The 15,583-nt window shown below is 41.5% G+C and overlaps 1 protein-coding gene across 2 annotated transcripts in view; it reads right to left on the bottom strand.

Annotated features, from left to right (window-relative positions):
• Positions 1-9,007: 9,007 nt before the first annotated feature.
• STX7 (syntaxin 7) overlaps positions 9,008-15,583 on the bottom strand; it is a 32,944-nt gene continuing 26,368 nt past the window's right edge. For both annotated transcript variants that reach the window (XM_033055592.2, XM_033055593.2), the window contains 2 exons: positions 14,655-14,737; positions 9,008-10,420 (listed from right to left, as the gene is read on the bottom strand). In XM_033055592.2, coding sequence (XP_032911483.1) covers positions 10,328-10,420; positions 14,655-14,737 — 176 coding nt within the window. In that variant the 3' untranslated portion in view covers positions 9,008-10,327. The remainder of the gene's footprint in view (positions 10,421-14,654; positions 14,738-15,583) is intronic.

The following is a 15,583-nucleotide window of genomic DNA, read 5'->3' as shown; positions in this document are numbered from 1 at the left end:
AAATATAAGGGCAGTGGATTTTGTGCAACCCAGATATGTGAATACATGTGCATAAACATCCTTCTCAAATGTCCCTCCCAAGAGAAGTCAAAGGCGTCCCCATACTGCATTTTTGCAAAGGACTGGGGGGTTTTGCCTTAGATGCTCTGTGCTGGTGCCAAGATTTCAAGCAGCTGACATGGGCATTGCTGTGTGACTATGGAGTCTGTGAAGCACCTTGTAAACAGAAAATTCTTCCATGATTTCTTTATGATACAGCATTTTGAAGACAAGTGATGTTTTCATATGCTGCTCTATCAGGAAAATAAGCTTTTTTCCCCTTCTTCTTCTTTTTTTCCTTTTTCCTTCAATCAATAGGAGAAAAATACCACCATAGTGAGATCAACATTTTCTTCTGGCAACATAACACTCTGGAGGTCACATATCTGGACCCATAATGGTTCTGCTTTAGAAACAGACCTCCTCAATGAAAAAAGTGAATTCAGCATCTTTCCCAGACCTCTGGAGGCCTGAGAAGGCAGTCACAGTACACATCCATCTGTGGTCACAACCTCAGAAGGCTCATTTGATACCAACCTAGATACACAATGTGTCATTTTCAGTAAGTAGTGGCATTTCACAGACTTTAAATCATAGTGACTTTTTTGTTGTTGTTTAACTTCATTCATCTCTCTCTATTCTTACAAGCCCGACATTGCCATAGCCAAACTCTCAGTTTTCAATTAAATAGAAGGTCTACATGTGATGAATTTTAGTTTGTTGATGCTGTACTGCAATTTCACAGTGCTAAGTATAGACCAGAGTCTGACTCCTCAGCATTTTCAGGAGCATCTGTGTTATTTTAGCACCATACTCTTGTTATCCATGGTAGGATGTGAGGTTGCAGTCCAAAACCAGACTTCCCTGCAAATTACTGGTTTACTGCTCACAGCCTCTTGTCAGAGATTTCTCAGTGAAGTACATTGCTGCCAGCTCAAGGGATATCCACAGTCACCTGTTTCTTCTTCCAGAAAACCTGCATCTGGGCTAATAATTTAAAACAAAAGATTTTGAGGGTTTTACAGATAACATCTGCAGATCTTGGGCAGATCTTGCACAGAACATCACCAAACCTTGCTCTTACATCTGGTGGGAAACAAAGCTGTGAACAGAGTGATTGGTGTGGAGATTGTCGAGGTTGTTCTGATCCTTTTTGATGGAGAAGACAGCCTAAGTAGCATCTCAGGCTTCAGACTCTACTGCTAGGCTGTTGCCTGAGTTTCAAGCCACACTTTGGGTTTGTTCATTTGTCTTGTTAGTTTGTTGGATTTTTAAAATGAATTATTTCCCCATCACTACCTCAGAAGAAGCACAGCTCAGAGGTGCAGGTGTCACACACTTGTTCTCATCCAAGATGACTCCCATGCAGCAGCTCAGACTAGCCCCAGTCCTGTGCCATCCTGTTAAGTCTTCTTCATCGCCTTGCCCTCAGCATCTTTCACGGAATAAACACTCAAGTTACCTTGGCACCCATTAAAAGCAAATCAGTGCTATTAGCACCATAATGAGTAATAGTCATTAGGCACTACTCAGCACAGTGGGAAGTATTCTGTAATGAGTATCCATGGAAAATTTTGCAACCCTGCATAAGTAGAAAAAACAAAGCAAGCAACTCCTAAAAGGAGCTAGTGTTAGCACTGGGTTAAACGATTTTTAAAACAATTTGCATTCTCCTTTCTTATTTTGATTTACAAACTCCATATGTCTTTTTTTCTTTATCAGTCAGATAATGAAAATTTTATCAGACAAATAGTTTCCTGGTAAAGCATTTGAGAATGTTTTACTTTTCACCTTCCTTAAATGCTTTTGGTCTGATTTTGTTAAGAACTTCATCAAAAGATCCTCTGTGGACCTATGTGGCAAAACCTAATGAGGAAAGACATAGCACTTAGCTGAGGAACCTCCTCTCTTTTCCCTCTAGAAACAATTTCTGAAGGCCAGCCCAAATTTGTGTCTCAAAAAAAAAAAAGATTTAGCTGCCAGATGAAAATATTCAAGGTGTCCTTAGTATCAAAGAGCTGCAAGTCAGAGTAACATAAGATCTTACTACCTCTTCCATAGTATTTTGTACACACCTTTCAAATTATATCAGTCTTGAAGAGTCTTGTCCTCACATTCCTTTGGGGATTGGAATTGCTGCGTACAAGAGAACACAGCTTGGGGCAGAGATCTTGTTAGAAGCATCCCAACAGAATGGAACAGGAATGTTGGAGATATGATTTTGGTACAAAGGAATCATGTTGAAAAGCACAAATGAACAAACTTGCATAGGGAACATCTCATATTTCAACAGCACCTTCCTGGCAGAATGGCAGGGATGAGGCACAAAAGCAATGAAGAACAAAAAGTAATTAAAATACAACACCCTCCGACTTTCCAACCTCAAGGATATTTTCAAGCCAAAAATATTGATGTCTTCTTGAAATTTTGAATACAATTTAATAAAATACTTGACTTGTTAAGTGCTCAAGTTTTTGAGACTGACATACATTTGTCTCCTAACATCTCATGCACAGCCAAACTGAATTATGGCTGTATATCTCAATTTGTTCATATTACTATGATGCCATTACTTTGGTCTTCTTAATCCTTTTGCAAACTTTCCTAACACATCCTGCTTCTGCTTCAGCCCTCCTTGTATTTTTACACCAAATGCAGCCCTCCCAGAAAACAAGAAAATAACTGGCAAGTCAATAAAAGTTCAGGGAATTGACCACTTCCCTAGAATCATAGCCAAAATGACTCCACCAAACTACTGAATTCTCAGGAATCAAATGAAACACAACATGCAGAACAGCTCCTGTTTTTCCCCTCCCAAAGCTGTAAAACAACCACGGCAAAGATGGTTTTTCTGGCTGTAGAGAAGGCCAGCTTCAGAAGGCTATTCATAGAAGAGTAATTTCCAAAATTTGAGACATCTGTACAGGGTGACAGCCACCATTTATTGCCCAGAACATGTTGCACAGTGTTATTCAGTACAACCCTCCACAGTCACCTCCGGTTTCTTAGACCTACAGCTGCTATATTTGTTTCTGCCCTTCTCTGTAGCACAAGCTATAGAAAGATCCTTTTCTGTCTCCCCTACCTCATCCTCTCCTCTCAAATATTTTTCTTAATTTCATTTAGTCTTGTGGTCTTTTTGTAATATTTCTGGGTTTTAAGAACTCTTCTAGTCTATGTGCATGGTTTACAAAATATCCCTTTAGCTTTTTTTTTGTAGGGTTGTGTTTGCAAATGGATGGATCATAAACCTCATAATTTTTTTTTTTTTTGAGAAATAATTTCTACCTAAAATGCAGAGGAGTTGCAGTTTTGCTAAAGTGTTTATGGATATCTTATGCCTGAGGGGAAAGAAACCTGAGGTCAAACTTCTGCGGTCCCGGCAATGTTCGGAATCAAATTTGGGATTGGGGGCAGGGAGAGATGACAGGAGGCTTGACTTGCAAGGAAATGCTTGGCTCGCTGGGCACTTGCCTTTTTTCAGGTGCAGTTCCATCATAAAATTAGAACTGCAGCGATTAAATAACAAAACATTCTCACTCCAGTGTCTGCCAGAACAAACAATCTGAATTTTTCTCTTTACTGGGAAGAGTATGCTAAGATCAAGGCTATAACTGATTGAGAAGTTCATGGAAGTTTCTGAATTGATGATGTCAAATTGCTTCATCACTGAATGCCTTTGACAGTGAGCTAACAAAATGTTTGTTCCCAGCCTAGAACTACTGACTTGCACAGCAATCATGTAGCCAACCTAACTGACCTTCCTTGCAGAAAGAAAGTTGTCACAGTGGGGTGGGTGAGCTTTAAAGCAGAGCTGTACAGGGTGCCAGGCAAAGGTTGGAGCAGAGGAAAAGTTGCCAGTACAAGTCATGAAGTGTTGCTTTAAAAAAAATAACTTCCTTTTTGGGTGAATTGACACAGTGTTAAGATCTGATAATTTCGCCTATCAAAGAGATGCCTCTGCCTGGTGAGATCATGTGCCAAAGGCAATAGTAGATTTTATTTAACAGCAAATGTCAGGTAGAGACAGAGAAATAGAAGAGAGGAGAGAGTGAGAAACAGATTAGCTAGGAAGATAGTCACCAGCCCCACGGATCCAGTGCCATTCTCTTCACCCTGCTCCCTGTGGTGGGGGTCCCAGGAAACACAGAGTTCAAAGGATTATTATATGTTCAGGTATATACAGGAATGCCCAAGCACCTCCTCTGCAGGCAGCAGATCTCTGGTGGAAGGCTTCAGGAATGAGTTTTTGGGTCTTTGATGGTTTATGACCCCTTCTAAGACATGATAGCCGCCTCCTTTACAACTGAGTCAAAACTCCGCAGACACCCCAAAACTCTCCTGCTCCCGCTCAGCTCGGGGGAGCGTGTGGCCACTCATGTGCCAGATTGCCCTTTCCAGGGATGACACTGTGGGGTTACAGTAGATGAAAGATAGTGGCTCACTGCTGCAGACATCTCCTCTCCCCTAGAGCTTCAAGACTCGCAGTCCCTACTTGGGAATTACTAGTTTGTAAACTAACAGACACAATACAAATCAGGGACTAATAGTCTACTTTGCTTCTCTAAAGTTCTCTGATTATTTTAAATAATGATTTTCCAAAGACTTCAAAACTATGGCTGATAAACAATAAAGCCTCTGTCATCTTACAAAGACAGTATAAATCTACTTTTTAATAAGCATTTCTGATCCCCCAAACTTCTTCAGCCTAGTTCTCCCTGATAACACCGTGGCTAGTCTCCAAGATAATAGTTATTCTTTATCTAGTTTAAGTAAAGCTATTGGGGAACAGCATATTAGACAATGAGGCATCTCCCTGTTTCAGTAATACTGTAGCAGAGAATTTCTTGAAGACAAGATACAAAGGACCCAATTGTGGGGTTTCAGTTTCCTCTGCATTGAGAACATCTGTAACTATGAGAGGGGAGATTGAGGAGGGGAGAGGGGGTGGGTGGGAAGGGAGCAAACATGGTGCAAACGGCAGGGAGTACATTTATCTGCCCTCTCCCCAGGTTGCTGGCTGATGTTCTCCTTTGGAGGAGAAAATATTCTCTCCGTGTCCCTGCTTACCTTCTTTAGATAAAGGTCCATCCAGCCTGCAGGACTTGGGAGCAGCCAAAGCTGTTGCTGAGGAATTCCCTGTGGGTCTTGGAGCCCTTCCTTTTAAGATGCAAAACTGGCAGCTACAGTGAGCTCCAGCAGCTTTTATGAGTAAAGGTGGGAAGGTAGATTATCATTTATACTGCCTGGATTACGCAGCATGCCTATTCCTTCCCACCCTTATTACCTCTTCAAACTGTACTGCCAGAGACCAAGCATTTTCTGCATAAACATTAAATAAAGGAAAAACACAATTACAACTCAGTCCAGGATGAATTTTGAAGGGGGAAGGAAGGGTGAACAGTGACTTCCAATTTTCTTTGTGTTTATTTTTACTTTTTTTCTTTTACTTTTTTTTTTTTAAATATGCAAGACATATTTTAAACTGCAACAGTAATAAAAAGAAAAAACTTGAAAAATATTAATTTTCTTGTGCTAACAAGCATTTTAATCTAGGTTGGTTTTGTCTTAAATCAGAAAAATATATTTTATCAGCAGTAGCAAAGAAGTGTTGTGTTCATATATAGAGACATGACTATTAAAGACCAGACACATATACTGAGTATTTCTTCTTAGGATATTCTTGCAAATACAAAATCATAGAATAGTTTGGATTGGAAGGACTTTTAAAAAGTTACCTAGTCCAGCCCTCCTGAAATGTACAGTGACATCTTCAACTAGATCAGGTTATTCAGAGCCCAGTTCAGTCTGGTCTTGAATGTTCCCAGGGCTTGGTCATTCACCATTGCTCTGGGCAACCTATGCCAGCATTTCATCAACCTTATTGTAAATAATTTCTTCCTTGAATCTTATCTAAACCTACCCATTTTCAGTTTAAAACCATTCCCCCTTGTCCTATCACTACACATCCTTGTAAAAAGTCCCTCTCCAGTTCTCTTGGAGGACTTCAAGTACAGGAAGGCCACAATTAAGTCTCCCTGGAATGTTCTCTTCTCTAGGCTGAACAAACTCAACTCTCTCAGACCTCAAAAAAGAGGTGCTCCAGCCATTTTGTGGACCTCCTCTCTACCTGCACTATACCCACGAGTGTGATGCATTCCCTTACCCCGAGTACCTTTCTGATATTTGAAATAGTGACCAAACCAAATCACTGTGGCTGTGTTCAAGACTAGACATTCAATACAGACAACAGGAAAAGTTGAGAATGCGTTGCATTAAGAAGTAAGTTACAGCATCATTTGTTGCTCTCTGACTCTAAAAAACTAAGATTTTGCTACTTTTTCTGGTTATTCCCGTGTTTGCGGAGTTCTTTAGTATTATGCAAACATGACTCCCTTTACCACAGAAGGATATAATGTATCAGCATACACAAAGCTACATAAATGCTGTTTTTTGCATTCTTAAGCTACAGAAACCTCTGCAGCATCGGGGGCACCCTCAGAGACCCCTGCAAAGATGAAAATGCCTGGAAACTGCTTTCAGATATTTATTCTTGCAACCCTTATATTGCAATAGCATCTAGAATGGCTTTACAGGCACCTCATCAAAGGATAATTAGTGTCACTCCACAACAGCTTTGGGTGAGAGCTCTGGACTTAATTGCAAACTGAAAGGGAAAGCTTCGGTACCCACTTAGCACCACTTTGCACCACAGGTACCATATGAAACAGAAAGTCATCAGCTTTTATATCCAGCAGCAAGGAGATCTATGCACTTTCCCTTCTCACTGGTGCTCTTGAAATCATCAACAAGATTCAATCAGAATTAAACAAAAGCAAAAAAATTAATCTCTTTCAAATGTGATACCCAACAACACAGTGCTTGAAACATCCCACCCAGTGATCAACTGCAAGGGTATTGGCTCAACTTCACTAACAGATTATGTCATTCTCTCCCTCCCCCCCACCTTCAGACCCCTTACTCCATCTTTTTTTCATGGTTTCAAACTATTGATGTCTAAAATCTAGCCCACACCTCTGACACCAAACATATTGCTGGCAATACACACACTGTGTGTGGGTGGGTGACTTAAGAAGGCTCCTAGGTACGAAGTTAGCTTGGGGGTATTGCATACCCTGCTGAATATCAGAACAATTTAAAAGGGGGGAGGTGCAGGGAAAAAAATAGAAAAACCCTTAAAAAGCTGTGTGCCCCTGTGATTTTCAACTCTTTGAAAAAGTAAGAAAGAACACAAAAGCATCCCTGGTGTGTGGTTAAGATAACTACAAAGGAACTATTCCTAGCAGGTTCCTTCAGTAAAATGAAGGGTGCTTTGATTGCATTTTTTGGCCTTCCTAATCTGACAGACATTGATGGTTAATTCAGAACAGCCAAAATCTTTGTTCTAAAAACATTGACTCATACATTTACACCCAGATGTTTTATTGGGTTCTTAACAGATATCAAAGCTTCCTTTAAATACTTGGAAGTTGCATTTCATACATTTAAGTGTATGATGTAGGGGAGGGAAATGATAGAGAGAAGCTCCATTAAGAGCAGCTTAGAAAGGAGTATTTATGCCCCCCAACATGGACACTTTAAATACAACCCCTCCCAGCACTTTGTTTCTGCCTAATCAAGTTTGGAAATCATCAGCACCAAGATGCTTAATGTGCAATTAGGGCCTAGCAGGCTGGTCTCCCCAACAGGTACAAAAGCTTGTGTGTAAACACTCCAGCACCGGCTTGCCCACCAGTCCCTGCCTCACAGACTGGGTGGCTGCAGCAGCAGCAGCCACCACACCTTCCAGAACCATCTCTGTGACTTTTGAGAGATGGCCCTTTGTCTCATCCAGAGGTAAAGGGCTCCAGCGTCCCACCTCCACTGGGATTCCAGGAAGAATTCTTTCATCTGAGAACATATTGGGGAGGCACCCCTACACCATAAGCAAGGTTTTATTTCAATAAATCATTAATGAAAGCAGGCAAGGCACCCACAGAGACTCTCGGCAGCATTCTTCTCCCTCAGAGTGCCCCAACCACTAACAACAGAGAGCAGATGAACAGGCACATGACTCTGAAAATAAAGAGAAAATTCCATGTGGGAAATGGAGACATGCACACAAATCAGACACAGAAGAGCAGAGACCGCAAGTTGCAGCAGGGGTTTGGAAAATGCAATGCTGTGCAACCTGCAGAATTTCCAAGTTATTTGGTGCTATTGCCCCAGCCTGACTCTCACCAGCTCCTCACAGTGGAAGCTTTTATGTACTGGTTATCCCACCCTACAGTTACTACTGGACAAACTGAGTAAAGAGGGTATTCATCTCTTTATAAGGTAAACAAGCCATAAGTATACCATCTCTTCCCAAGAACACTATTCTTCAAGGTGGTACGCATTTTAGTAGAGAATCCTCCTAGCAGAAAATCAAACAAGAAGACCCATGCAATGTAAAAAGTATCAAGCATAGACAGAATTTCTGATCTGTCAGGAGTCAGAGCTGAAGTTCTGCTGCCAAAGAGCTCTTTTCATTCCTCAGCATGACAGTGGAATCTGTCACTGACAGAGGTAGGTATGAGGTATTGCAACAGGGAAAAGATTGTCCTGGGCAAATAGGATCTGGTCATCCTTCTGTGCCTGTTTGCACTAGTGCAAAGAGTTTGTTAAACATTAAAGTCAGGAAATTTCTAAATTCAGTTTCAGACAGTTCACTGGTAAGAAAGCTACCTGGCTAAAATGCTGACTGCTGCTCTAGTTTAGGCTAGTGTAGTCTGAAAACAAAAATCCCAGGGCATTAGCAACACTAGCTGAGAATGCAAGATGCAGGAGCATTTTCATTAACCATGGGAAGGAAGAGAGTTTCCCTGGGGCCACTTCACCAGCTGAGCTAAAATTCTGTGGAGTTGTTCAGATGACAGCTGTGCTTTTAAAGATGGATTCTGAAAAAAAAGCAACTACTAGAAAAGTGTACTCTTTAAAAGACCTTTATTTTGATTGTATGGTTACAATTAATTTATGTTTACAGTTAGATTGCTACCAAGTAATATTTCATAGCTCACCATGTACACAGTGCATTCTCTATCAGTCTGGTATGGGAAGAACTTTATAAAATACAGATAAAGTGAGTTTTTTATCTGTACACTTTTCAGATTAGTTCATCAGGATTAAGTAAAAAGGCAAATAGATTAATCGGCAAAAAAGTGTTTTTACATTTTTAATATATTAGTACAAAATGGCACAAAAGGAAAAAACGGTCATTTTAAAGGCTATAAGCATCAAACTTTTAAAATGCTTTCAGTCAGTTCAACTGATTTTAACTTAATTTCAAATGCCAGTGTTGAACTTGTAATCAAACTCATAATCTTCTTAAGTTGTGTGAAAGACATCACATACAACTTCAGACCTGTTCATGGAAACTAAATCACGGCAGTTTCAGAACAGTGACATTCAAGTGCAGCTAGGAAGCTGGGAATTTCTGTTCTTCCCAGTAAGTCTATGAAGTCACAGATGAGCAAATTTTCATCTAGCCAAACCCACTCATGCACACTTCATATGCAAAGATACCAGATGTGTGCAATAAAACACAGTATTTCTTAATGCAAGGACTGGAAAAAATTCACATAATTACATCATTCAACCTCCCCACCTTTGCAGGGGGCTTCCAGACATAACCATACTTGATGTCAGATATAGAGATAAATGGAACATTTAAAAGATTTCAAGCAAACTAAACCCTTAATTCACAGGCTAAAGGTATAAAAGAGAGAACACATCAATTTCAGCAACTTACATTTTATTTTTGAACCACCCATATCAAATGGGTAGGTGAATGCGATGGAAGAGCAAGAGAGAAGAAATATATTTCTAACTTAAAAATAAATTCTGAGATGTGAATTTATTGCCTCAAGCAACAATTCAGGAGTTTGTTTTGGCAGCAACATTTAGCAATATCCCAAAAGATAATTACCCACCCTGTCAACACAAATTATCATTGCTTTGATTACCCCCCTAAACCTTAAGATGTTTTATGTTCAAGTTAACAGAACAGTTTATGATCTTGACTGGTTTTTTTTCTGCTAAGACAGCACCCAAATCTGAGAGCACAGGCAGTTATACTGATGGCAGTACTGAGAACATTATTTCTCAGGTTAAAAGAAAAAGTCTTATAAAAAAAGTAAGAGTGATGAAGTACAGAACCACTGTTTGACTCAGCTTCACAATGTGCAAACCATGACTATGAATCTCCTTTCCTAATTTAAATACAAATTACAAAGCTTTCTCCAGAGACTTATCTTGTAGTGAACCATATGATGATTCCAATAAGAAATGCTCCAACAGCAAGTATAACAATGAGTATGCACATCTTCTTTCGGGATCGTTGCTGCCAACAGAGAGAAAACCAAGTTGACTGAAAACTGTACCACATCAGAACATCAGAAAACTATTCAGATGCTTTTATGGTCCTACTGCTTGTGCAATCTAACTAAATTGTGTCCTCACATACAAAGATGGCCAACTCATTTAAACATATTCAAGGAAAAAACAAAAAAAGCAATGTTATCTACCTTACTTTATGGCTATATTATTCAACAGAATTATTTCAGTGGCATTTTCTGGTACACATAATAAATTAATGAAAGAAAACACAGTAAGGTAATGAATGGATATAATTAGAACTCTGGAGGAAGTAACATAAGAACAGGTGACAGCATAAGAGAGGAAAATGGATAATCAGTTGCACAAGAGAGGAGGCAGAAATGGTCTGCTAGAAAAAAAAAAGACTCAGTATACACAGAAGGCAGCAATGGACTACAATTTCAGACTGTTGTGTATCCATTCACAGTTATTTTAAAGGTGTTTTTGCCAAGTTTCTTAGGTAGAACTTGCTCTTAAAGAAAACAAACAATAAAAAAACCCAAACCAAAGAGACATGACTAGTGACCCATTTATACAGATGTCACTACAATAAAGTCTAAATTATGAGCGTGTTGAGAACTTTCACATTTCCCTTACTGGTCTGTAACTTGAGATAACAAAGCACTCAAGATCAGTAGCAGTCTGTCATCCTTTACCTGAAGGGTATGGAATCTGAAGGCTTCCTTCACAGTATGAAAGAAATTTACCAATGAGTTTCTCAGGCTCTTGCTGACAGCCAAGGAATAACAACATTTGGATCTTGGGATTCTAGGCCATAGCCCCAGAAGTAAAGCCAGTCTGTGCTGTACTTGGCAAAAGTTCTTCTGCCTGGGTGGTTTTGATGTTTTGGGGTTTTTTAAATTTTCCTCTCTGAGGAACAACATCTGTGTCAGTTCTTCATTGAAGTTGTCAGTTCTCTGCCCAGTACTACCCAAACCACCAAATTTCATAGCAATTCTCTTCTTCTAGTTTTATTGTGTCATTGCCACTTCTCTCACCATCAGGGTAAGATTTCTTAATTTCATTGTTTTACTTGCTAGAACTCAATCAGTTTGCTGGAATACCTTCCTTCTGCATCCATTAATCTCCTTACACTCACAGTCTCTTCCTTCTGCATCCTGCTGACCCCCTCTTACCAGAAATGCATTGAAGTCAAACATTTCCCCTGTAAAACTACTTAAGTAAGGCATGGCAAACTTATTTCAACATGTGATTGATCATCATTTCTACAAGTGCTGAAGCAGCCTGGTTTTGCCCATATTGCTCTGCTGTGTGAATGCACTCCACAGGGCAGATAAGTGACACAGCTCATCCAGCCACAAACAGGAGCTGCAGGGGTATCAACAGCCTTGTCCCTCCCAGCACATTGAACCGCTAACTCTTCCTTGAGGGGGTCAGGCCAGATATAATAGTTGCTGAAATTTTTCAGCACCTTGGAACAAGGATAAGTTTTCAAGTAAAGGAAAATTCAAATCCAAAGCAAGCTACACAGTCCTTTCATCCAAATACAGAGCAATACTTGGCAGTCCTTGGCGCCTCCTGCAAGATGCACTGAACAGAAGCTTGTCAAGTCTTGATAACCTTCCTTTGAGATGGGAAGATCCTTTCCTCCTCAAAATAAATCATGAAGCTTTTAATTTTAAATTTCAACCAGAAAACTTTTACCTTACACTAAAATTTTTGCCTGACACTTTTTTTCCTGAATTTTTAAAGTATCAAAATAGGAGTCCTCAAACATACTTAACATGCCAATTACAGTAATTTCACGAATACAAGCCGCACCAATTTGACCAAAATTTTGGTGGAAACCTGGAAGTGCGGCTAATATTCCGGGGCGGCTAATCTATTAACAAAATTCTAAAAGCTGCCAACACGGAAGTGAGAGCCCGCGGCAGCCCCAAGCCAAGCTGGAGCCCGGCCGGCCCCGGCAGAGGTGGGAAAGCCTGGCAGAGGCGGGGCCAGCAGTGTGGGGGGCGGGCGGCAGAGCCTGAGCCAGCATGGCGGGGGAGCCCGGGAGAACTGGGGCTAGCAGTGCAGGGGAGCATGGCAGAAGCAGGAAGGCCGGCGGGTGGGGCTGCCTGGCAGCGGGGGAAGCCCAGCAGAATCGGGGCCAGCAGCGTGGGGGAGCCCGGCGGTGCGGGGGCCTGCAGTGCCGGCCAGGGCGAGGAAACGCGGCGGCGGTGCAGACGGGAGGGGGCGGCCGGCGAGCCTGGTGGCGGCGGCGGCAGCCCTGCCGGCGGGGCGAGCGAAAGCGGCGCTCGGCGAGCGAAAGCGGCGCTCGCGAAAGAAGCGCCGCTCGGCGAGCTGAAGCGCCGCTCGCGAAAGAAGCGCCGCTCGGCGAGCCGAAGCGCCGCTCGCGAAAGAAGCGCCGCTCGCGAAAGAAGCGCCGCTCGCGAAAGCGCCGCGGGGCGGGGCGGGCGCGGCGCGGGCGCGGCGCTCGCGAGGCGCGGCGCGGGGCGAGCGAAAGCGGCAGCGGGGCGGCTGGCGAGCCCGGCGGCGGCAGCCCTGCCAGCCGGGCGAGCGAACACGGCAGCGGGGCGGTGCTGACGGGAGAGGGGGGCCAGCGAGCCCGGCGGCGGCGGCAGCACCACCCGGCCAGCCCCGCCGAGCCGTGGCGCTGAGCTGGGCCACCCGGCCCCGTCGGCAACCATGAGCGGGCCGAGCCTTCCTGGCCCCGCCCCGAGTCAGTAAAGCCCGCTATGCCGCGATCCTCTTACTAATTGGCCAATTTGTGAAAGCTGCGCACGGATTCTCGCGACGAACGAAAGTGCGGCTAATATTCGGGGTGCGGCTTATCTATTGACAAAGACAGCAACATTGTCGAGGCACCGGGGGTGCGGCTTATAATCCGTGCGGCTTGTATTCGTGAAACTACTGTAATCCCACTGAGAATACAGTTCAAGGATCCTGACTCTCCCACTTCTGAAATCAGCAGGCAGTCTTTCAGACATTCTGTCACTCATTTACTCTCCTAGCTACTACTAATACACATAAGAGGATTAAAAAAAAAAAAAAAAGTCTAAGGACTAACTGTAACTTAAAGGGGAAGATTATTTCTAAGAAGTTCCAAAAATATTATAAAGAAGTGGCATATAAAGGTATTAAAAGGCTTTTCAAAAAGGTCTGACAGTTTGAAATATGTCTTCAGGATATATACAGCTTCAGGAAGATTTCAGACAGCAAAAATTGGTGCTAACTGGCCACATCTTCAGAAGATTTTCTTGCCTATCCTCCCTACTCCTCCAGTGATCTCCAAAGGTTTGCTCTCCCATATACAGGAACCTTTAACTTCTTGAATTATAGCAGTAGGGGTCTGTGTAAGGTTTTTCTGTTGGTTTTGGGATTTTTATTTGTTTGTTTTAAGTAAAGGTGTAACTCCAGGTGCTCTCATGAAATCTCAGAAGGCTCTGAAATAGTCTAGTTGGAAATAGTCTCACAAGAAACCCAAAGCTTTCTGAAGTCACTGACTTTTATTTTATATTGATATAAAATACCACTGTAGTATAACATAAACCTTTTAAGTCTTCAAGCCTTGAGGAACTTGCTAGGCAAAATCCAAAGTGCGCAAGTGTGGGAAATGCAGGCATACGCAGCCCAAGGCCTCAGAGATAGAGATGGATACAACATTTGACCTAAGACCTTGGAGAAGGCTTGGAGAATTAGAGTATTGAAGTGAAACAGACATGAAACAAGAATATAGGTTTGTAGTTTAAGTAAAAATATGTTTTAACCAAAGAGAAATATGTATTATGTAAGCAAAGCAGTATGTTAAGTAAGATAGTAAAAGATTTTAAAGTTTAGCAATAGAACCTGTATATAGTTAGAAGTTTAAGATGTATCAATGTAAGTTTATGAAGTGTGATATGATTGGTTGAAAAATGATGCACTGCAGTAAAGCCATGAAAGACAAAGCAATTAATGATTGGTGTAAAAACACGTTAGTGAACTTTGTAGAAGTATTTGATTGGCTAAAAAAACTAATATAAGGCATTGTAACTGAGAATTAGGTTGGCTTCTGATGTTATGGTGTTGGGTCTCACACCTTTAATGTCTCACCCTTCCAGGAGACTTACAATGTAATAAAGCAATAAACCATCTTTTACAATATCTCTCAATAGTCCTGTCTCTCATAATTTCCCAATACATAAGAAAGCCTAAGCCAGGACTACTGCAGGACAGTTCCACACAACTGGCAATACCTGGTAGTTCGCTGCTCTTGACAGCTGCTGGTTTGCTTGCTGCACATGTACATCGGCATTTTCCACATTGGCTTCTATGCTGTCTTTGTTTTGAAAAGAAAGAATTCAAATTTTGGTAAGTCATAACCCAGACAAAGGTATGGAATGCTGAAACACACTTGAGAGCATATACAACAGCTGCCCCAAAATGCTGATGTCTTCATCAGTATTCATCAATGTACATTGTATTTTGAAAGCTCGACCCATCATACACTTACACCAGAGTTCATTCCAGAACTGCTCAGGCAATGACTAGCTGAATTCATGTCAGGTAACAGCTCTCCTGTTCTGCATGCAGGGCTAAAACTTAGATACCAACCAGGGCAGAAATTTTCTACCTTTTTGTTTTGTTTCTAATTTACCTTTTACTTGTCTTCCAACTTGCTACTGACTACTCTGTGCTCAGATTAAAAGAAGTCCTAAGGTTTATGAAACAGAGGCAACGGACCAAACAATACCCCAAGAGTCATGATTCTAGTTTTTCGTATTGATATCAGATTAGATTTTTTTTCAGTAGAAAAACATGAACTGATTATGGGTCAAGATAGTAAAAAAACCCCTGAAAATATATTCTAGACATAGACAAGAGTATGGCTTAGCATTTGATGCAAAAAGTAGATTCTCCAGTCAAATTTTGTTAAAACAATAAACCTGCTTGCATGAAGGGCAAAGCATGAATCTTTGCTGAATCTGCACACTTAGGTCCATTAACAAATACAGTCAAATGTCCCACAAACTCCAATTTTATGTACAAACAGTTCAAAAAACTACTTCAAAGACATTTTATACACATGAAAAAGTACATGTTTTAAACCAGATTTTAAGCACTCTTTCTACTGTCATCTCAACCAGTCTACCCACTATTAGGTTGTATCTGATTTGCTTTAGCA

This window comes from Catharus ustulatus, chromosome 3 (assembly GCF_009819885.2).
Source record: "Catharus ustulatus isolate bCatUst1 chromosome 3, bCatUst1.pri.v2, whole genome shotgun sequence".
Lineage (NCBI taxonomy): Eukaryota > Metazoa > Chordata > Aves > Passeriformes > Turdidae > Catharus > Catharus ustulatus.
This window is presented reverse-complemented; position numbering and strand designations above follow the sequence as displayed.